Source organism: Pan troglodytes, chromosome 21, assembly GCF_028858775.2.
Source record: "Pan troglodytes isolate AG18354 chromosome 21, NHGRI_mPanTro3-v2.0_pri, whole genome shotgun sequence".
Lineage (NCBI taxonomy): Eukaryota > Metazoa > Chordata > Mammalia > Primates > Hominidae > Pan > Pan troglodytes.
In genome coordinates, this window is record NC_072419.2 from 26,031,086 (window position 1) to 26,053,915 (window position 22,830).

The 22,830-nt window shown below is 47.8% G+C and overlaps 1 protein-coding gene across 3 annotated transcripts in view; it reads left to right on the forward strand.

The window, feature by feature from the left end:
* Positions 1–22,830, forward strand: part of SLC24A3 (solute carrier family 24 member 3) — a 677,295-nt gene that overhangs the window by 461,665 nt on the left and 192,800 nt on the right. For 2 of the 3 annotated variants that reach the window (XM_016937521.4, XM_016937520.4), the window contains exon 3: positions 7,431–7,507. The exons of the other annotated variant lie outside the window; for it this stretch is intronic. In XM_016937521.4, coding sequence (XP_016793010.1) covers positions 7,431–7,507 — 77 coding nt within the window. The remainder of the gene's footprint in view (positions 1–7,430; positions 7,508–22,830) is intronic. 3 annotated transcript variants of the gene reach the window in all.

The following is a 22,830-nucleotide window of genomic DNA, read 5'->3' on the forward strand; positions in this document are numbered from 1 at the left end:
GGAAAATAATTTGATGAGCACTGGGACAATGCAACTGGGCCACAGAAAGAGAGGCAGGGAAGGCTTTGTGAGAAGCGGAGGAGGTACCGCACCCGGAAGACAAAGTTTTTACAATGCCCCAGGAAAAGTGGGAGCAACAGGCTTTACTAAGACAGATGAAAGCACGTGAAACAGAAGCTTGAAGCCACTCATCACTGCAGGGGGAAGCTGGGTAGCATCCAGACTGCCATCTTTCGGTGCAATTCCTGAGAGACCAATCCCTCAAGTTGCGTGGGTATTTTGTCATGAGAAGGTCACTGGGATGGCAGACTGGTATTCTGATGGCTGCAGCAGCCCATGTTCCTTTTCCTCAGACATGTTAAGGGAGCCAGGCTTTTTAGGATGTGTTGATCTTCATTTTGTCCTGCTCCATTTGATCAATATGTGATGAGTATGTCTAAAGATGGCATGAATGTTCCTGCTGCATTTTTTTTCAAGCAAAGGAGAAAAGACTCTACCTCTGTGAACCTCCATTTAGACTCATCAAACTCGGGTCTCATGAAAGCAGCCAGGAGGGAGAAGCAAGGAAGCTGATTGCTGTTGCCTTGGTAAGGGGAATCCACTCCACTCAGGTCCCTGTGGTTTCCATGGGAACAGCACCGCTTGCTTCTGCAGGCCCCCAGGGCTGGCGGGATGCACTGAAAGGAAAATTGGGGGATGAAAGAGAGGAGCAGAAAGAGACTTTGAGGACCTTGAAGGTATTTGGGGAATGACTCTCAGCTGGATGAGGCTGCTCCGTTCTCCCTGCATAGGTAGCTGCTCTTAACAGGCCATGTGGGCCATGTGGCCCCAACAGGCTGAGTACCAGAAGCACCTGCCTAGAGGCACATGCATTTATGCAGCTCTCATGGACTAATCACCATCCAGGTAAACAGATGCCAATGCAAGACAGGAAGGAACTGGCAATATGTGGATTTCAACATCAAGACCAGAGATGAATGTGTCCTCTGCCCACACCAGGCCAGCATGTCATTGTTGTTATAATTTAGAATAATGATATGTGACCCCAGGAAGCATGGCGGTAGGTATTTCACGTTCACTATCTACACTCTTCATAACAACCCTGCAGGGATGACATCAACACTCCCATCTACAGATGAAGGAAATGAGGCCCGGTGTGGCACAGAAGGAGATCTGGACCCGAGCCTGATTCTCCACTGTGGGATCTTATTCAAAATCTAACTGATCACCCAAGGAAAATGTTAGTTCCCAAATACAGCAAGCATCCTAGCTCAAGCCTTAAAAAATGCGCTGAGTACTTTTGGATTTGGCGCTAGGATGCACACCTGGAGAGGGTGACATCAGCACCAGCCATCAGCTCTGGGAGGCGCTAGAGGCCCCACATTGTCTTACCTCTTGTTCCAGAAGTGAACCAACTGAGGCCAAGAAGCACTTGGCAGAGCCTTCCAGTCCAGTGCACCACACTGTCCGCATACACTCTTTTCTTGGACAGCTGCAGCTATTCAGAAATTCGCATGCCCCACACACACCTGCAAGGCACCAGAGTGTGTCGCCGGTTGAAGAGCTGTTGCAGTCTCCAGGAGGAAAGCACAGCTGCTGTTGCAGCTCTTTTCTTGAACCACTGGGTCAACTGGGCAGAGTGGATTTACCCCATCCATGCCTAAGGTCTGTTCTCAGAGTTCTTCATCCCACTGAGACTTATCAGGCATCTGCTGTGTGCACTGCAGTGTACTGTGTTTGGACCAGAGGCAATGGGAAGGAGGATCCTCAGAGGCCACTTTTCAAATGGCCAAAAGGCAAATTGAGTCCCAGAGAGATGAAATGACAGGTGGCCAAAGCCACACTTTGGACATGTTGGCATTGAGCCCCACATTTCCAGATTCCCAATTGAGGACACTTTTCTTGACTCCAGGCTGACCCCTTCCTTAGGAAGATTAAACACTGTGATACCAAATTGCTTTAGATCCACAGCAAGGCAATGAGTGAAATAACAATGTTATTAGTAGGCTGTGTATATAGCACGCACGTAGGAGCTGACAGAGATCAATGACAATCCTTATGGCCTCCCTAAACGAAGCTGCTGCCCCAGTGGGTCTCTAAGATAGGATTCTTCCTGATTTACATTCTGTGCTGCAGGGTCATCTGGCAACAAATGCCCTTTGCAAATGAATCAAAGAAGCTTCTAACATGGTGGAACTGGATATGTAATATAAGAACATGTTACAACCCTAAGTCTTAACATTGGGGTCCTACCATGCTAGATTCAGAATGCAAGTCTTAATAACAGTTTATCCTGATGTTATGCTTGTGCAGAGGGACTCCCTTCTGCCACCTCTACCCCATGCCCCACTGCTGTGTGCTGAAGCTAATTATGTGTGTATAAGTTATGGTCTGTCTTTTATGCAAAGGAGGCTTGGGAGATGCTGTGAACTGAATGTTTGTTCCCACTTCCCAGATTCATATGTTGAAGCCCTAACCCCCAAAATGATGGTATTTGGAGATGGGACCTTTGGGAGGTAATTAGGGTCACATAAAGGTGTAAGAGTGGGACCCCAATCATGGGATTAGTGTCCAAATAAGAGGAGGAAGAGACCAAAGCTTACTCATACTCTGACATGTAGATACTGTAAGAAGGTGGCCTCAGCCAGCCAGAAGACAGCCCTCATCAGAACCCAACCATGCTGGCACCTTTATCTCAGACTTCCGGCCTCCAGAGCTATGAGAGATAAATGTCTGTTGGTTAAGCTCCCAAGTCTACGGTATTCTGTTGTATCAGGCTAGGGCAGACATGGGGCATTCCTACACCCAGACATGCGGATGGTTTCTTGATATATCACCTGTGACTCTTTCTAGGGCCTTCTCTGGCCCCAGAAGCATGCTTGGCTTGGCCAGTGCAGGGCTGAGCAGAAGTGTTGAAGGGTCAGTGCCTTTGGGACAGCCCTAAACAGTGACAGGCAGGCATCAGTGGATGGAGCCCCCCACCCTGCTGCTGACCCTGCAGTAGACAACTCTGAGACCTGCTTTCCTCTGTCTCCCAGCAAGCTTGAGACACTGTGCCAGCCCCTTCCCCTCCCTGCCTCATCTCTCCACCCTGCTCCCGATGCTTCCTGGGATCACCTCCCAAACAAACAGCTGTCATTCAAATCTTTCTCTCAGGGTCTGCTCTTGAGGGCCCCAGCCTAAGGCATGGGCATTTGGAACCTATGAGGGAAGACTCACCTCTCACAGGGTAGGAGAAGAGGGCTTAGCTCAATTTTTTTTTTTTTTTTTTTTTTTTTTTTTTGAGACGGAGTCTTGCTCTGTCACCCAGGCTGGAGTACAGTGGCGTGATCTCCACTCACTGCAAGCTCTGCCTCTCAGGTTCATGCCATTCTCCTGCCTCAGCCTCCCAGGTAGCTGGGACTACAGGCGCCCACCACCACGCCCAGCTAATTTTTTGTATTTTTAGTAGAGACAGGGTTTCACCGTGTTAGCCAGGATGGTCTCAATCTCCTGACCTTGTGATCCGCCCACATCGGCCTCCCAAAGTGTTGGGATTACAGGCGTGAGCCACCGCGCCCGGCCTGGGCTTAGCTCAATTTTTAGATGAAATCTCTCCCTGTGACTTTTTTTTCAAATGATAATGCATATCTAAAAGGGAAAATAAAATATATGTAGTATTCTTTGCAAGCTGTGCATGAGTCCTTTGAAACCATTTTTCCAATGTTGTTATTTTCCTTATACGTGTTTTCTGAGAGGAGCTGTAATGAAAAAGTGGTCAGAGTGGGTTGATATCAGGTGAAGTTTGCTAGGTGAGTATTTAACCTGGTCATTCTTTCCACATTGCTATTGGCCATCAAATAAGACTTTTTGTTTTTCTTGAATAACAGTGGTTCAAAACCGTTAGACTGTCCTCTGCCTTGCCCACCCTGACCCTGGAGCTCCCACATTCTACCCACATTCAACTCGGTGAGGAGGCCCACAGTGCTGGCCGCTCCATTCACAGGCTCTGCTGCTGACTGTGCCAGATTGGAGGCTCTCATTGCCCCATGGAGAATTTTCACACACTTCCTCATGGCCAGCTGTGACTGCTGACAAGAGGAGACAGTTTTGATAGAGGAGCTCCCAGCTGGGCATGGATCAGAGAGCAGGCCCTGGAGAGCAGACCAAGATCAGGTCACTGGTAAGCTGCCCACTCCCTGAAGGGAGGAAAGGGAGGGTTGCTGAGCCTCCAAGGAAGGAGGACCCTGACGAAGCTCCTGTGGTTTCTCTTTGGCTCACCCCTGCCCGGCCAGGACTTTGGGCAGCTTCTGGGTGGACTGTCCTGAGCCAGCATGGGGCCCTTTGGGTCCTGCTCCATCCAGGGCTCAGCCTCCAGTGTGTCTTCCCCAGGGGTCCCAGCTGGGGCCACCATGTGGGCTGGCATGGAGACCCCTGACAAGAAACCTCCTCCACCAGAGAACCAGGCCCAGTGGGATACACATATCTGCAGTTGCTTCATTCAGCCAGTTGCTGTTCATGTTGTGGAGAATTGAAACTCAGAATGCCTGGATTCAGAACCCAAGCCTGTCACTTACTGACATGGTGTCCTTGGTGGAACAGATGTGCTCCCTGGCCCTCGGTGGCCTCATGCACGGGGCAGCAGTGAGGCAAGAGAATAGAGCTGGGCTGGGGAGAACCCAGTGCAGACGTGGATGATGCTCATGGGGTGACTTTCACTCCTTTCCTGTGCTCCCTCGGTCCCTTGTTATTGATCATGGAGGAAGCTTGTGGGGCGGAAAGTAAAGAGCTAACTGGATGCCACATACCTGTACCCCCTGTACCCCTCGTTGATGATTGGGGACCTCAAATAAGAGGTTTCCACACATGATTCCTTTGCTTGGCACTGCCCCAGGGCATATGACTGGCTTGTTTCCCATGGGTGATGGCTGTTGTGATTGATACATTAACTCAGCATCCCATCTCTAGCTTCCAGCTCTGAGACTAGGAGAACAATAGGAGAGGTGATCTTTCAACCCTAGGACTGGCCAGTGCCAAAACACCCTGTGTCAGCTACACTGAAAAATGCAAAGAAAAAAAAAAAAGCCTATTGCTTCTCCTCCAGGAGTGTGGCAGCTGAATGTAAATCAGGTCAAATCCTCTTTTGGAGGAGGTCACAGAAGGAAGAAGTCAGAGGACAGAATGGAAGTGCAGATCCATGCAGGAGGGGAGTGGCATGTGTGAGGGGCGTCCCCAGCCCTGGGTTTGCTGGGTGTGCAGCCCTTCTCCCACTTTCCAGCCATGGAGCCCAAGCATGTTGCCCCATCTGTCTTCCCCTTGGGTTCCTCATCTACAGAACTGGAATAATAATCTGTTTGTGAGGATAAGATGGGATCACAGGGGCAAAGCGCAAGGTACAGTGCTTGCCAGGAGCAGGTGCTCAATAAATGCTCACTGTTGTCATCCCTCTGCCCCTCACATTAATTTCCAGATCGTGGCTTCATTTTGGTCCCCAAGGGAAACTCCTCCAGGCTTCTCCCAGTTTATTCATTGTTCAGAGGGGCTCTGTGCAGCCTGTTTAGAGCAGCTTCAGCTTAGAAAAATCCTCCCATAATCATGATGTTCCTGTCTTTTCTTGTCTCCTTTTTTATGTTTAAAGGACCATACAAAACTAGAGAGTGTGATTGGCTAGACACACAGGTGGGTCTTGCTTTTTTAAAAAAAAAAAAAAAAAAAAAGCTTTTTTGAGATATTATTGACGTATAAAAATTGTATATGCTTAAGGTATACAACTTGATCTTTTGATATACAGATACATTGTGAAATGTTAACCACATTTCAGTTCATTAACGTATCCATTACCTCTACATAGTTACCATTTATGTGTGTGTGTTTGTGTGTGTGTAGTGAGAAGATTTAGATCCATCCTCTTCGCAAGTTTCAAGTATATAATGTAGTATTTTTAACTGTCCGCCACTTGCTGTACTTTGGAAGGTGAGCCTTGCTTTATGTACTAGACGTACCCTTTGGCCCAAACACTTCGTGTGGCTCCAACCCAATACCTGCACAATGCCTTAAGCCAATGCTGCCTTGGATGCAGAGAGCAGAGCCTTTTCAAGCAGTGACCGATGGCTTGTGTCTTGCACAAATCCTCCAGGCAAGCCAGGGGTCCCCAGCAGAATTGGGCCTGGGTGTCTCAGAGGTCATCCACTCACTCCTTAGCAGCACTGTCTTTGTCTCTTCTCCCCTTCCTGGCTGCACTGCCTCCCTCACGCACAGTGCATCCTGGAGTCATCTCCCAAGTAAACCACATAGCTCCACATCCTTGTCGGAGGGTCTGCTTTTAGGGGAATCCAAAATCAGACAAGTGGCAAGCAGGTATCATCTAGCATATCCTCCCCATCAAATGGTGGTGGTTTCTCTAAGAACTTGCTAGAGAAAGACTTGGAGACATCATCAAGCTCAGAGGGAAAGACTTCTTTCAGCAGCTGGTGATGTCTGCCCATGTGGGGCTGTGGTTGGGGGTGGTGTGTGCTGCTTCCTGCCGCGCCTGGTGGGCACATCCTCCAGCAAAGGAGCCGTGGATTCCTATTGGAGGGACCACAGGAGGCTTCATAAAGGAGAGGAGATGTGAGAACCTGGCCCAGAAGGTTGATTGGATTTTATGAGAGGAAGGGACAGGAGGCCTGGTTAGTGGTGGAGGACCTTCTTGGGACCGTCAGTTCACAGACTCCAGCTTTCATCTCAAGGCAGAAAGGTTTTGGAACATTGAGAAGGCATGAACATCCCTGTGGTTGGCATTCTGGTCCAGCCACAAATGGAGGTCAACTTAGAAAGGGGAGCAGAGGGAGGGAGCAGGGAAGGGGTTGTTCTAATAGCACACGAGGCCCACACCCTAAGCCAGGTCAGGCAAAGTGGAAAAGGAGCAAAATGAAGACCCACTTAGAGCAGGGGCTTCAAATCTGTCTGAGCCACAGACCCTTTTGGTGATCCAGTGAAGCCTACAGTCCCCGCTCAGAAAAGCAGTTTTCAATGCAGGCATGCAGCAAAGTACATAAGGTTACACATGGAAACTGACTGTGTGGAAATGAAACTGTCAAAATATTAGAAAACAAATTTGCAATATAGTAGTTCATGTGCTTCCTCATTAACACTTTAAGTCACAGGTGGTGACCTAACAACCACCATAAGATTGAAGCAGTGGGTGAGAGCTGCACAAGTATGATGGTATGACGTGTTATGAAAATATCTGTGGGGCCGAGCCCCAGGTTCTGCTAACACTACTGTGGTTGGTTGCCCACGTTCTTATCTGAAGGAAACACTAAATTCTGGTTAGTTTTGTGAACTTAAAGATTCAGGATCTTTTTTTCTTCCAAGTTCATGGACCCCATGTTAAAACCAAGACTCCCAGACCTACAGCACTGAAAATGTGGTCACCTGTGCTGAGACGGTTTTCTTTCTCTGTTCTTTAGCCCTGCATGAATTCCCCAATGACATCTTCACAAACGAGGATAGAAGACAAGGTGCGGTGGTCCTCCATGTGCTCTGTGTAAGTACCCCTCTGTGCCTCTGCCTGGAGGGTCCATAGGCTAGGCCTAGGGGTGTGGGGTGTGGCACTTGAGGTGCCCCCAGTGGATTCTCTCCGCCCTCCTCTTCATACACTGCCTGGTGGGGGTCCTTCGAGCTCTGTAGGGAGCCATCACCAAATGGAGATGAAAGACCACAGCTTTCGAAGGTGGAGCCATCTGTTATGCACTTTCTCTTCATGTTAGTGCCCAGAGTGTGGACTCTAAAGTCAAACAGCCCCACTCTCCATGACTTAACCCTACTCTCTGCTCAAACACCACCCTCTTGGGAAGCCCTTTCCTAACTGGCCTTTCTGAAATGCCGCCATATTTCCTCTTACCCTGCCTTGTTTTCCTCCATGCTATCTGCCATTGAATAGTTATTTGCTTTTCAACTTTTCACCCTCACTCACACGTAAGCCCCATGAGAACAGGGACTTGGTTTTGTACACGGCTTCATTCCCAGACCCCTTCTTGGCATGTGGTAGGGACAGAACATTTGCTCACTGAGTGGATTATATGTAATGGCAACTAGCACCATGTCTTACACATAGAAGATGAAAAAGAAAAGCTTGTTCTGTTCCCATCTGGCCTCTTACTTTCCACCACTGCCCAGCATCTTCTGCCACAGAGCCAGTGGCTCTAAAGTCTGTGGTCCTCTTGTCCCCATTTGGAGGGTTTGGGGGAGGGCATACATGTGACGATGTCTAAGGAGTGGACAGCTGTCCAACAAGAAATCTCTGAGCCAAATTCTCGACTAGGTACATTACTGCTTCCCCATCTCTGTGGCATTCCCTCCCCCTTAATTCCATTCTAGTTATTTATCGCTGTGAAGTGAGCTCCCCACATTCAGTGGCATGCCTGGTCACCATGTTTTTTGTTCTTGGGTTGTTTGTGTTGAGTGCTCAGAAGGAGCACAGTGGGAATGCTGCTCCATGGAATCCAGGGCCTCAGATGGACCGACTCCGATGGCTGTGGCTAGACCAGTGGTCCTAAAGGGTTTCTCTCTCCCATGCCTGGTATGTGGGGTGGGATGGCTGAAGGGCTGGCTCAGCTATGGCTACTGAGAAGAGCACCTACAGTGACCTCTACAGTGTGGCAGCCTCAGGCAGTCGGACTGCCACGTGGCAGCCCAGAGAGCTCAGAAAAGGAGGGTGACTTAGCCTTGAAGTCCCACGGTGTCATTTCCACCGTTACAGTCACAGCCCACTGTGATTCAACGGAGGGGTCAGAGACCTTGCTTTCAACCCACAGCTGGAGCAGGTCAGCAGGCACAGCCTGGGCTGTGGAGTCAGAGAAGACATGGGCTTGAAGCCCACTTCTGCTGGCCTTGCTTTATATGTCACTTCTGGGAGGACACTTGACCTCTTATGACCCACAGGCCACCTTGATCTTGACTCTGGGTAAAATCAATCAACTCTTCAACTGGTCTCCCACTCCCAAAAAAGGGAGCATGAAAAGTCTCTTTTCTACAAGGACATTCTCTAAAAATACCAAGTGAGTAAGGAGAGCCTTTGCAACCCCCCAGCCCTCCCTGCCTTTCAGGGAAGTTGTGTGCACTGAGCCATTAATATGGATGGCACCTTCGGCACCAAGGAGGCTACCCTGTCGCAAGGCTGAGGAGCTCCAGGCACTGAGTTGGATCCGGAATTCCCTGGCAGCCGTTAGCATCCTGATGCTTTGACATCTGAGATATGAGATTTCCACTCTGGACCCAAACATTGCGTGCTTTCATCCTCCTGAAGAGATGTTGTCGCCTGCAGCTGCATGGTCCTTTCTCCCCACCTCCATCTCCCCTCTGGACTCACTGAGTCATCAGCTGGAGGTGGAGGGGGTTCATTTTTCTTGCTCTTCATGAGCCCAGGATACCCAGGAAGGTTTCTGCTGTCTGTGGTAGTGCGTTTCCAGGCTGGCATAAAGGCAACATGGACACAAATGCATACTATCCTCCTTAAACACTTCCCTAAGAATGGGCATGAGTATACATGTTAGCACTTCGTAATCACTGGAATCCAATGCCAGTGTTAGCCCCTGCCCTGGGCCCTACACTTTAGAATCCATAGGGCAAGGAGTTCATGGACCAAGGCCAGTGCCCACCCCTTCAAGATTATGTTCCAAGCACACAGAAGCCCAGAATTCTCCACCCAAATAGCCATGAGCCTGCTGCCAAGGCCCTTGCAGGTTTTCTCCCTGGCTCCTCTTCTTGGAGGGAAGAGACCCAAGTGGGGCAAGCTTCAACACACAACATACATGCCTGTGTCCAACGTGAGGCCAGGTGGGCAGAGCAGCAGGGCAGAGACAAATGTTTGGGTGGACCTGCTGGTGCCATCCCCAAGGCCCAAGACCAAATCTTGTTATCCTACCCACTAGAATATAAGCCCCTACCACCAGAATGTAAGCCCCAATAAAGAAGCCCCTTCGTACTGTGTCCAGCCATTGAATGCCTGGAGTTGCACAGTCACTTTTTGTTCAGGGCAGGAGTAAATTATTCTTTCTATCCCCTTCACCTTCTATGTTGTGCAGCACATTTAGGATGCTCAGAAATTGTTAAACAAACATCATTGGATGTAAGAACTGCTGGAAGGGTAACATCTGGCATTTGACTGGCCAGCAGGAAACAGATGAATGCATGGGTCAAAGCTGCAAGAAGCAAAATACAGACTTCCTGCACTTGGACATCTAGAAAGCGTTTTTTGAGCCCCTGCAGAGTAGTGCTGGGCTGAGTCCTTCTAGATGCTCAGGACATGGCCTCACTGTGAAGGAACCTGCTGTCTTGTGAAGAGAACCACTTATGGTCAGCACCTGCCATGCACCAAATGCTGACGAGGGTCTATACAGCGTGCTGTGCTGTGGGAGCTTAGAGGAGGCACCTCAGTGTCAGGAAGGCGAGGTGGTGCTGTTCTTGAAGAGTGCAGGCAGATTCCAAAGAAGCATGGAGAAAAGGGACTCCACACAGGAATGGGAAGCCTCATGGTCAGAGACACAGAGAGGTGAGAGTCAGGGAGTCTAGAGAGAGCAGAAACCAAGGGTGTCGGTGGTGGAGAGTGAGAGAATATGAGCGTGGAGAGACCGGCAGGACCTCACGTGGGAGGCACCACAGGTGATTTAGCTGCTGCGTCGGAGTGGTGAGAGCTTCCTGACCTCACCGTCCCTCCTTGCCTAGGGTTTGTGCTGCATTAGCTCAGGCTTCGCCCGAAGTGACCCAGAGTCATCTGCCCTACAGTCAGTTGAGAAGAGCCCAGGCAGGACATAGAAAAAGGCTCAGGGCCATTTGGGCAGGTGATCCCAGAGTCCCAGGGGCCCTAGGGAATATCCAGAAGGGAATGTGGAGGACAGAACATCCCCAGGAGGCTGTCTCTAGGCTCCTGAAGATCTGGAACTGCCTTATCCAGGCAGGGGAGTGATGGTCTTCTGCTGGAGGGTCCCAGAGGGGTGTCCTGCCACCCCAGGCTTCCCCCAAGAGAGGGCCATGGGGCTGTCTTTCCCTGGGGTTCACTGCTCGTAGTCATGGATCTGGACCAGAGGGCCTAGTCCTTGCTGCTCCAGTTTGATCTGAAACCTGATCACACTTAGCATTGGCACCTACACTCAACCTGCCCCTTTCCATTTGGGCCCCACGAGTTTGCTTTGCTCCTAAGGCTTGCAGCCTTCAGCCTCAGTCTGGGTAGAAGTCTGGGGACACAGATGGTTCTGACCCCTTGATACACTCTTTTAAACCTTAAATGACAAAGCTTGCATTCTTTTTTTCTTTTTCTTGTAGATACTTCCCTGTTTTGTGTGTGCTTTGTGTGTGTTTTGTGTGTGGCTTTGAACAGCCATTGCTGGTTCAACTTTCTGAACATCGCAGCTTGAATGTTCCCTTGGATCTTTCGTGTTTTGTGAATTTCAGAAATCCCAAGCCTGAGAGTGTGCTTTTTAAAAAAGGTTTCTGTTCCTTCTGGCTGTTTGTCATGTATGGTTTCCTTACTAGTGGGGAAATCCATGATCTTGACAACTTTTTCAACAAAAGATAGCCCCAAGAAAACACTTGTCTTAGAACTTGCTTTATATCTAATCTATTATAACATTGAAACACTAAAAGCAGGATTTCCTGTCTGTGAGGAAATTTGCACCCTATAGATTCACTGAGCCTGTGCCAAGTAAAGGAAGAAGGCTATGAATAATTTTCTAGAATTGTAGTTTGTTTGTGATTTATCAAGATCTTGTGGAATTTTGCTCATTATCCCCATGACACAAATAGCTGAATCTTGGAGATTATAAGCCAAGCTACACATTTCTCTTCCAGTAAGAGTCTTTAAATAATCAATATTTGGAATTCTTTCTCGAAGTTGGTGTGGGTGGCTGCCTATCTTTAAGAGATCAAACTCCACAGCAGAAATAAATACTCTCTGCACACCTTTTCAGCTTTCAAAAGTATTCTTCCTAAGCTTTCAGCCTTGCTTTCCGATTTTTAATGTAATTCCTGTCTTCTGGCAGGCAGATATTTCTATATGCTTGTGTGTATGAGAGTAGAAGGTGTCACACATTTGAAAATGATTCTCTATCCCATACCAAGGCAAGCTCTTGTTAAGTGAGTCTGTTTGGTAGGAGGGCTGCTAATTAGTCCAGCAACCCAGACCTGTCAATAGATGTGCTGGGAAAAGACATATCAAGGAGAATATTTTCAATGTGCGTCTTCATTTTCTAAACCCTAGGCACGCCCTGAGATGTCCCATAGGAAACTTGGGAATTCAGGCAGAGGGGACTTTTCCCTCCACTGAGCTGTTGGAGTTGCTGCCATCTGCACCTCCTCAGGTTGATCAGAGCAGCAAAAGGGATGTTCTGGCCACGTGGGAGGTCCCTGGCCATCTGCCTTAGGCCCCTTCTGTTTAGTGGTAGGGACTCCCTTGTGCACATCTCCATCTTCACACTCCTGTGTCCAGTGCCCATTAGGGGCTCATGTTATTAAAGGAAATAGGCTCTCTACAGTGCAGGTCATTCCGGAAGTCCAAGCAGGATTCTTGTGCTGAGCTGAGCCATCAAGCCGGGGCTCCCTACAAGTGGAGGTTCTCCAACAATGAGGAAGAGGACCGTTAACATCACTCCTTTTGGTGTCCACATGGTGAGGGTGCCCAGGGCATGATCTCAAGGTTGGTGGTCTCCCCTGTCCCCCGCGTCAACACCTGTCCACACTTCTTTCTTCCTCCCCTGGACCCAGGGAGTTTTATCTGGTCTGGGAATTGGGAAATCTCACTTATGAGCTTACATCCAAATTCTCTCTTATTCCTAGATCAGCTTTTAAACTTCAGAATGTGCTTTCTGTCTCATGATCCCATTGTGACCTCTTTGCTCCCCAAAACTGCAGAGGAAGCTGATTAGCATTGGAGGGCAGCCTTTGATATAGAAGCGATGAAAGTGATTGGAGTACTGGGGAAGGAGGGAGGCTAGTCACATCTTATCCTCCCTCTGGCTTTGTGGTTTTCAGGTCCATTGTCTATTTCTGGATTTTGTGGTATTCCTAGCCTAGCAGAGTACCTAGGTGACCTGAACCATGCTTTCCTTCCCTCCTTCCCTCCTTGCCTCCCTCCCTCCCCACACAATCCTTATTCTCTCAGAAGAAGTGTGTCTCTGCCTCCACTCTGGCCCTGGCTCTAGCTATTGTCATCTTTTGTGCACTTGCCCTGCTTCTTCAGTACCTCCCGGCACTGGTCAGTTTCCTAATTTATAGTCCCCAGAAGTCTCTAATTATTGGGCCAGCTCATACTTTTCCTGCCTGGCCATGGGGTGACCATCCCCTATAGGTTGACTCCCCCTGGGTCAGGTCTTAACCAGTCAGTGTGACCGAATCACACAGGTTTCCTTAGGAGGCCTGGAGGGAGAGGAGTCTCAGCTCCACAACCCCACCCTCCCATCCTCAGCAAAAGTGGAGACTTATGTGGATGTGTTCTTGAAGAAGCATGAGGCTGGGACACCTCCTGGGAGAGCCCAGGTTCCAAGTGGAAAGGGGTCCCTTCCTGCCAGCTGACTGCTCCTCTTTCAGGTCTGGGGGAGGAGAGGAGGAGGAAGCTCTTCTTTCTGGAAGGAGCCTCACCAAATGGATGTCATTTCCTGGGGTCTGAGGTTCTTCCAGTTATTTCTGCTATTTAATTTTAATATCTGAAAGAATGATTTCCCTGGGTGCACTCCCCCGGGCCCAGATTGCTCTTGTTCAGAGCCAAAGAATAAACTAATGATGCAGTAGCCAGTTCTTAGGGGGCAGAAGACCAGGGTCCTGGCAGGAGGTGCAGAAGGCCCCTTCCCCAGCCCCCATCTCCTCCAGTATTTTGTATATTTAAGCTCACTTTCCACCTCACTCCCAGGGGTATTTTTTTTTTCATGGTCTTTCAAGGATGTCTTTTCGCTTTTTCGGCCCTAAGACTCAACTCTCCATTTGTAGGCCATCAGTGTCTAGCAGACCTTCCCCAGCTGTCCAGTAGTCTAAATCTGTGCTGTCTAACGTGGTAGCCACTGGCCATGGGAGCTATTGAGCACTTGAAATGGGGCTAGTGTGAATGAGGAGCTAACTTTTTTTTTTAATTAGCATAAATGTAGATAGCCACATGTAGCTAGGAATCACCCTAGAAGGCCTAGCGATGAATTCTAATTCAGCATCTTCCCTTCCTCGTTTATGTCATCAACTTGAAATCAAGAAGCAGAAGTGGCTGGAGAAAAGGTTGTCAGCAAAGAGGCACTGCTGCTTTACTCAGTCCTCTCAAGGGCTGGCCTGGCTTTAGCCATCCAAACAAGCAGGATGTGTAGAAGGCACTGCCAGGCCACCAGGCTTACCAAAACAAGGGAAGGATGAGATGTTCTGGTAAGGAGGAAAGACACCCAAGTTAAAAGCTAGAAAAACATGTATATGACCAACAAGCTTCCTGCTTTGGAACAAGTCCCAGAACTTCTCCTGACCTCAATATCCACATCAATAAAGTGGGAACACATGGTAGGTGCTCCGTCAGTGTTAAGGTTTTTGATCTTCACCGTCTCTTCCCCCGCAAACGCCACCAAAGTCAGCTCAGCTGTGCGTGCCAACCCCATCACAAAGTACCTCCTGTCACAGGGCCAGAGCCCAATCCATTCAGACGGAGCTGCCCTCCTTGTGAGCAACAGAACGGGGTGGCGCAGGAGGCCTCTCTGCAACTGGTGTTGCCGCCATGCCCAGGGCTCCAGGAGAGGCTGCTCCTGCAGGGTTTGTTTTTTTTTTTAGCTGAAAAACAATAATCATCTATATTTATGGGGTATAATGTGATGTTGTAATTACATTGTAGAATAAGCAAATCAGGCTAATTAATATATTTATCACCTCACATTCTTACTTATTTGTGATGAAAACATTTAAAATCTCTTTTACCAATTTTGAAATACATATTATTATTAACTATAAAAAAGGAAAGGGAGAAGTGAAATTGTCTACTAATGACGTGGTCTTGTATGTGGAAAACCCAAAAAATCCTGCCAAAAGACCGTTAAAACTGACGAACAAATTCAGTATAAAGTTGCAAGGTACAAAATCAACACACAAAAATCAGTAGCATTTCTATACACTAAAAACAAACTATCTTCAAAAGAAATTAAGAAAACAAACTCATTTACTGTGGCATTAAAAATAAGACAGGAGTGCATTTAAACCAGGGGGGTTTGAAATTTGAGGGGACCTGCATGATCTGGTCAGAAAGGTCCCAGCAACAACTCACTTGCAGGGCAGACGTGTTTAGTTAAGGGATTTTACTCTGGAAGAGAAAAATGATTAGAATAGCTTGTGGAATTTGCTGTTTACTCTTGGAAAAGTGCTGAGCATGTCCTTAATTTGTCAGTGTCAACACAAAGCTAAAACTGGTGTCCAGAGAGGATTAGCACAAAGAGAGTAAATTATGTTTCCATACATCAGTGATTTAAATCACTGCCTCACCCCCTTGATCATGAGACTTAATTCAGAAGGTCCAGGTCTAATCATTCAGCCCCACAGGCCCCATGGCTTGCTGGTGGGTTGATATCCTAGGACCTGAGCTGGATATAAAGCATGACGGTTTAGAGCATGCCCTTGCAGTGAAACCCATCTGAGTTGTAGTCCTGAATTTTCCACTTTAGCTTGTAGCCATGGGAAAGCTGTTTTGCCTTCCTGAGCCTCAGTTTCCTCATCTGTCACAGCACCCACCTCATCAGGCTGCCTTGAAGAACACATGAAAGCAGGTGGATGAAGCTCTTGGCAGAGTGTCTGGCACTGAATAGACGATACCTTCCTTGTCCCTCCGCTTAGTTCTTGCTACCTGTGCATGCCCACCCAACTTTCAAGTTCCAGCCCCTGCAACTCTGGGCATTTTCTGGACCCCCACATCCTATTCTACCTGAATACTGGACAGGCAAGAAGTGCCAGGAAATCAGCATCCCCCAGAAGAAGGCCTTAGACAGACAGGGGATTGGTGGTGGATAAATGCCTGTTCCCTCTTGCTTCAGCTGGGCTAACAGAAACACATGTTCTAGCCTGCCCCCGAAAGTACCCCCAAAGGAATAAGCCCTCGCTGTCTGCCCCAGTGCCCCACTTGGTAACACACCTTTATTAGATGCTCTTCCTGCCCTGACTCACTTCCCTGCTCCTCTCCTGGAACTTCCTGGGATCCCAATTAAATGACATGCACTGAAAACCACCTGCTTCTGAGGCACAGCCTCCATAGATGTCACCTACCATTATTATTATGCAAAACCCACGAAGACTTCAGGACGTACAGAATCCTGAGACTCCAGTCCCTCCTCGACATCCACAGCAAAACTCTGGCCGGAGTTGACCTGCAACCAGTTTGGTTAATGTCTTGAGGCTGGGCAACATAGAAGGATGTTTGGGGAATGAGCTTTGAAGTAGACAGTTTCCAATTTGATTTTATCATGGCGCCAAATGGTGGTAGAGGAGACATAATTTTGTGTTTCAGCTCATCCCTGCCCTTCAGTAGAGAGCTTATGCACATTGCTTAGATACCAAACGTTTACACGTGGAGATTAGATACATGCAGCCTGCTGTATGCTCCTCTTCATCTTACTTGTATATTACTCAGTCCACCTGTTCCCCACTTCTTGTATTTCCTTTTTATTTATTTTATTTTTATAGTAAATAAGCTTTATTTATTTGTTCTTCTGGGCTGACATTGCAGCAGTCACAGATCTGCATAACATAGTTACGTGTTGACTATATCTACAATTTACAAGAGTATTTTTTTCCTCTGAAAAGCCTAAGAACAAAAGCTAAGCAAATAATGAGGTACTACTATTTGGAATGATCATATGTCATGGCTTAAAGAACTAGTCTTAGCAAATACTCAGCAAATCAGTCGGATAAAATAGCCAACCAAATGCTCTAATTTATCAGGGCACACTCCATGTTGGCGCTCAATGGTTTTGTCTCTTTGCCAATAGTTTTCTGACAATTTTGTACCTGGGAAAACTGCAGAACAAGACCTGCTGCTTATCATGACTTGAGACTTCAGAATAAACACTATCCAGCAGGAGTTTTGTTTTTATGCCATCCTTCCCCTTTCTCTCCCAAGCCAGCCCCCCTTATATAGTAGAGACTCCGGATAGGGGTTTCAAGCTTAAGAAGAATCTGATCTTACAGCAGAGAAGCTTCCCTATCCCAGGAACCTGGATATGCAGCGTGTTCTGCAGCCAGTGTCTTGAGGAGTCACTTCCTCCTGAGGACCCACACCAGAAGAGCTACAGGAGCCAAGACAGCTGTCTCAGGCTGACTCCCCCAGAAGCAGAGCCTCAGACAAGGAGGCCAGGGCAGAGACTTTGGATGATGGTCCCAGGAAGTCCACTATGGGGAGTGAGGTAGAGAAGGAAGGCAGCCCTGAGGGTCTGTGGGAGAGCCAGTGACCGCTGGGGAGAAGGAGGCTGGAGCTTCATCCCACTGGGGAACTGGCAGGTCATGGAAAACATCCACAACTGATGACCTCAAGCAGGGCAGGGGAGGAGGGGCATTTATCCACCAGCTCCTATCTATCGTCTGTCGAGGGCTGCTTGGGGGTCCCAAACTCATAGCATTTCCAGTCGGCCCCACCAAAGCCCTCACACAAATGGACGTTGTGGGGTTTGCATACTCAGGAAGTGAGTGGCCGAGGACGAGGACGGGCACCAACGGTGCCTGTGACAACACACACCAGATCCCACCCAGCTGGGCCGCCCAAAGAGGGGTAGACTTGCACCTGTGCCCACCCCTAGGCTTCAGCTGAAGCTCCCAGCCTGCAGACTCCCCGTGAGTCTTCTTCCCAGCCCCTCATTCCACAGGCGCGGCTGTGCGGTGAGGATTCACATGCCGCACGAGGGTCCTCTGGGAGTCTCCTGAGGTAGGTGGCTCTGGCAGATTCTCCTGGAGTTTCTGCAGTTCTGAATGAACTCGGAGGTAGGGGAGTGGGAGAGGATGCCCTGCCTCTCATCCAGCTACCCAGCTTCGACACTCCACCTGGAATGGTCACACCCTCGGCGGGTGTGCTGTGTCACCCCGCTGCCAGTCTCCCCGATAGCTCTTCTTTCTATTCAGCTCACATGTTTCCCTTCCTACCCACTGAGCCATGAAGAGCAAGCGTTTTGACTGGTCCCAAAGCACCCTTGTTCTCTTCAGTGCATTTCCTCCAGTGCTGGCTCTGATTTTGGACTTGACAAGTCCTATTGGCCCTCCCACCACTTCCCAGGATTAGTGTGGAGGTCACGAGTGCAAGCCCTGGCTATGCCACGTACTGCCTGTGTGACCCCTAATATTCTGGGCCTCAGTGTCTCCATTGAGGTAGCACCTACCTCATGAAGATGAAGAAGATAAAGTGTGTAACATGTTTAATCCAGTGCCCCGCTCACAATAGGCACAAGGAAATGTTAGCTCTCATATTATTTTCATCTCTTCTATGTTGGATCAGGCTATGGTCACTTTTTGTCCAGAAAGTGGCCATCTAATTGACCTTCCTGGATTCAGTCTATTCTCTTCCGATCAAAATTTAGCTCTACCAACACCAGATCAGCCCTTGAGAGCAACGTCCAGGTCACGCTTTGCTCGGAACTATCCTTCCTCCATCTCCCCCACTATCAGAGGGTCCACATGGCATGGTGGGGAGAGTGGGTTTTCAGAGTTAGACTTCCTGGGTTCAAACCCCAGCCTTGCTGTTTTTTAGGTACATACTACCTAAAGTAAGAGTATAAGTTATTTTCCTTCTATCTTGATTTTTCTATAAAATGTGGATAATGATAGTATCTACTTCATAGGGCTGTCTGCGTGAGAATTGATCAATCCATGCCAAATGCTTTGAGCACAGCAGGGCATTTAGTAAGGACTTAGTAATTGTTGGCCATTGTCGTTATTGTTATTTCAGTATCCCCATAATCCATGTGATGACTATTTTTGCAGTCTTGCTTTTCTCTTCTCATAAACCCCATGTATCATGGCCTGGCAAAAATTAATTATTCACCACCCACCAAGAAATCCCAGTTCCTGCCTAGGCCCCAAAACCTTTGGTCTCCCTGAAATCCAACTACAAAGTCCAGCTAGAAGTCATTGCCTCCTTGAAGCTTTCTTTGACTTCCTATAAGGAAGAGTGGGACTTTACACTAGCACAGATCTCCCTCTACTCTAAATTCCCACTTCTCTTTGTTGCCGTCCTGTAACATGTCCTTCCCCTCTTCCCAGAATGATGTTGGAGACCTGGGACCATGCCTTACTCATCTTTATGTCCCCATCATGCCCAGCACGGCACCTTGCGTGGAAGAAGTGCTCATTGAATGTGTAGTGTGACGGTGAATGAGTGAAGTGTGCTTAAGATCTTGGTGTCTGAGTATAGGGTCTATCTACTAAGCTAGTAAGTGAGTGATTTAGCTGTGGTTTCATAAGGCTCTGGGGGTTTCATCAGTCCTAAGCATAACAAGATGAACTTTGGGGGGCCAGACCTTCCTTAAGAGACATGGACTAAGTTAAATACTCAGGAAACCCCTGCTCATGAGGCAGGAGAGAGCAAGATGAAGTAAGAACACACAAGTCTCTTATGCCAGTGGCATGCCCTGTCTCTCTAAGAGGTCCAGATAGCTTGGGCATTGCAAAGATCCGGGGACAGCAGAGACCCTGCCCTGCAAAGACATGTGCATTTCACAGTTTAAGAGTGACTCAGAGCCCTTTCTGAACATTTGCACAAAGACATAGCATCTAAACAAACGTCATCATTACTGAGGATCACCATGTTCTCCAACTTTTATTGAATTAAATTATTTCCCTGAAGGATTGGCTTCTATCTACTGAGATTTTATTTCAGCAGCCAAATTCAGTGTCCCACACATGAAAGGTACCCAAACATATCACCAACTAAGGGCGGGTGGAGTGAGGTTTGTAAATGTGGCTTTGGTTTTCTAACCCCATTCAGCCTGAGAGGCAACTACCAGAAAGTAAGCAGTCCTGTTTGTCCCAGGCTCCAAGATTCCACCTAGTAAGGGCCCAGGAGTCCAAGCTCTTTAAGACCCCTTTGTTTCCCTGATATTCTAAATCCTTTTTTGTCCTCTTTAAAGGCTCCTGAAAATTTTCCCAAGCTCTTCCCATTTCTGGTGCTTCTTTGTTTTCACAGTTTAAAGAAACTCAAGGGCCCCAAAGATAACTTGCCCTTTCAGTTTGAACAACTTATTTAGGAATTTGGAACCGGATCCCAAAGTGCTGGTTCAGGGGACATTTGTAATAAACTGTCAGCCATCAACCCTCCCACTCACCATAAGCTAGGGACACAGGTTGGTGCCCATTTTCCCATCTCTTTACCTTTCCATCTCTTTACCTTTGGTGCCCTTAACCCATCCTTATTTCCTAAGATGCTTCACCATTTCTCCCAATAATCCCAGAAGCTATTTGCAAATAGATTTTTTGATGACATGTCCTTTTACTTGGAAATCGCCAAGCCCATAGGAAAATCAGGTCTACACGTGGCCCTCACTATTGGGACTTTGGTTTGGATGCTTTTTACTGATTCTCATGATGTATCCTGAGAATACTGAAAGATACCCTGCTGCTTGCCCATGAGTGGATTCCAAAGGTGGTCATGAAACCTACCTTCTCAGCTGTGTCATTAGCACTCTGATTGCTGCTGTTTTGTGCACCAAGGTAGAAGCCTGAGGATTTATTTTTTCCCCTTATTGAACTTGTTCCAGCTGTCTTTTCCTCTGTACTGTGGACCACAGGAATTACGCAGAGGGGTATTTCTGGCAGTTAGCTTAATGCTTTTTAGCATCAGAAGCTTTCATGGGACCAGCGGTTTGACTGATTGTGGGCCTCTCATTCTCTCCTGGACACAAGCCCAAATTCATTGGATTTCATGCCTTTGGTTTTTCAGAATTAGTTTGGGGTGAGACCCATTACTCTCCTTTATAGAGGATCAAACCTGGAGGATAATTGTATCCCCATGCTTAGATCTCAGTGTACACATCACACACACACAATGTATATTTATGGTACTCCAACCCTTTTGTAAAATACAATAGGCACTAATTTTTAACATATTAGGCACAGCTGTTTAAAGTATGATTCTGAATAAATGTACATTTGTATGCATGTGAGAAATACATGTATGTGTGTATATATGTGTGTGTGTATATGTATATACACACACATAAATATGTGTCTCCCGTGGCAACCCATACAACACTTTTTGGGTTTACATAGAGTCTGAACGTAGTTTGAAATGGAGCTATGAGGTTTTAAAAGACAAAATTATTTCATTCTCCTTGCAAACCTGTTCGTCTCTTAGCTTTGCCATGTCAATAATTGTCACCACTCTTAGCTTTGCCATGTCAATAATTGTCACCACCATGCACTGAGCTGCACATGCTGGAATCCTAGAAATCAACCTTGATTTCTCTCTGTAGCCCCACCCATCAGCAAGGTCTGGCCACTTTCAACCTGGGTCTCCATCCCATCTCCTCTCCATCTCCACAAGCATGGCCCTTGATCAGGCCGCTGCCCATGGCAAGAGCTCACTGATGGATCTCACCTTCACATCCATATTCCATGTGATGCTTTAGAAACATACATGAGGATCAAGACTGCACGATCTGGCCCTGACTACCTCTCCCAAGTTCATCCCCTCCTCCCCCCACCATCATGGCACTTGGGCCTCAGACCTTCCTCCTGTTTGACAGATAATCCAGGCTCATCCCATCCTAGGTACCTGGCTGGGTACAGCCCCTTTCTTTGATACCACTCTGACCTTACGCCCTGTTGCCTGTGCAGTTTGTTATACATGTCCCAGTTCTTGCTTGTGTGTGAACCCTCACCAACAGCCTGCCACCTGAAAATTTGATTCCACTCTTTGCTCTGCTGACAAATGAATCTGACCTTTCTATACCAAAAATGGCAAGAAGTGAATCTTCTTGTCTCCCTTCCTATAGTAGATAGACTATATAGTAGATAGACTGAGTCAGCTCAGAGAGGAATTTGTTCAAACTAGAAAGGGCTCAGCATGACTAAAGAGATGACTGACTATGTCATTCCCTATAAAACCAGCTGGCCTTTATTTTTTATTTTTTATTTTTTTAAAAAGAGTGTTGGAAAGGAAGTAAAAAGCTCCTCTGCGAATGTATTCATATATACTTGATTCAGTGATGGCGTTGGCATGGAGACACAGCATGAAAGGGGAACGGAAGGGGTCTCCTGCACTGTAAGACATGGGCAGAGACTTTTGTTTTCTATTGTGATCCTTCTAATAACATGACATAGAGAAACCGTACTCACTGGGCAGCAACAGAATCACCGTGCTACTCTGAGTGTCTTGAAATCAACTGAGTGCCGAGGGCCTCTCTCTCTTTGTCTTTTGGGGTAAGGTGGTGATGGAACTGGTTCAGTGGTTAAAGGAGGGAGAGTCTGGGTGGGTGAGGATGTCAGTAGCAACAACTTGTTGATTTCCATGACAGCTCAATGGTGGTGGGTCATTCTGTCCCAGAGCCACCACTGACCAGCTCTACAACCTTGAATATGTCACTTGCCCTTCAGGGTTTTGGCTTCTTCATCTTTAGAATGAGGAAAAGCTTCTTAAGGTCCAGCCTAAAGGTTCTCAAGGTCCGAGATCTGTGATTTATATAGTAAAAGAGGAAGGAGCTCCTGGGTGACCTGAAGCATCCATCCCTAGACAGCAGGGACATTGTCAGATTCCCCAGAATGCAACCACTTCTGATGAGCCTGAAGTACCAGGGAACACAACAGAAGGCTTGATATTGCCTGATGAAAAGTCCCTAGACAGTAGCTGCGAGCTTGAGCACTGGGGTCTAATCAGGCACTCCAGGGGAAAAG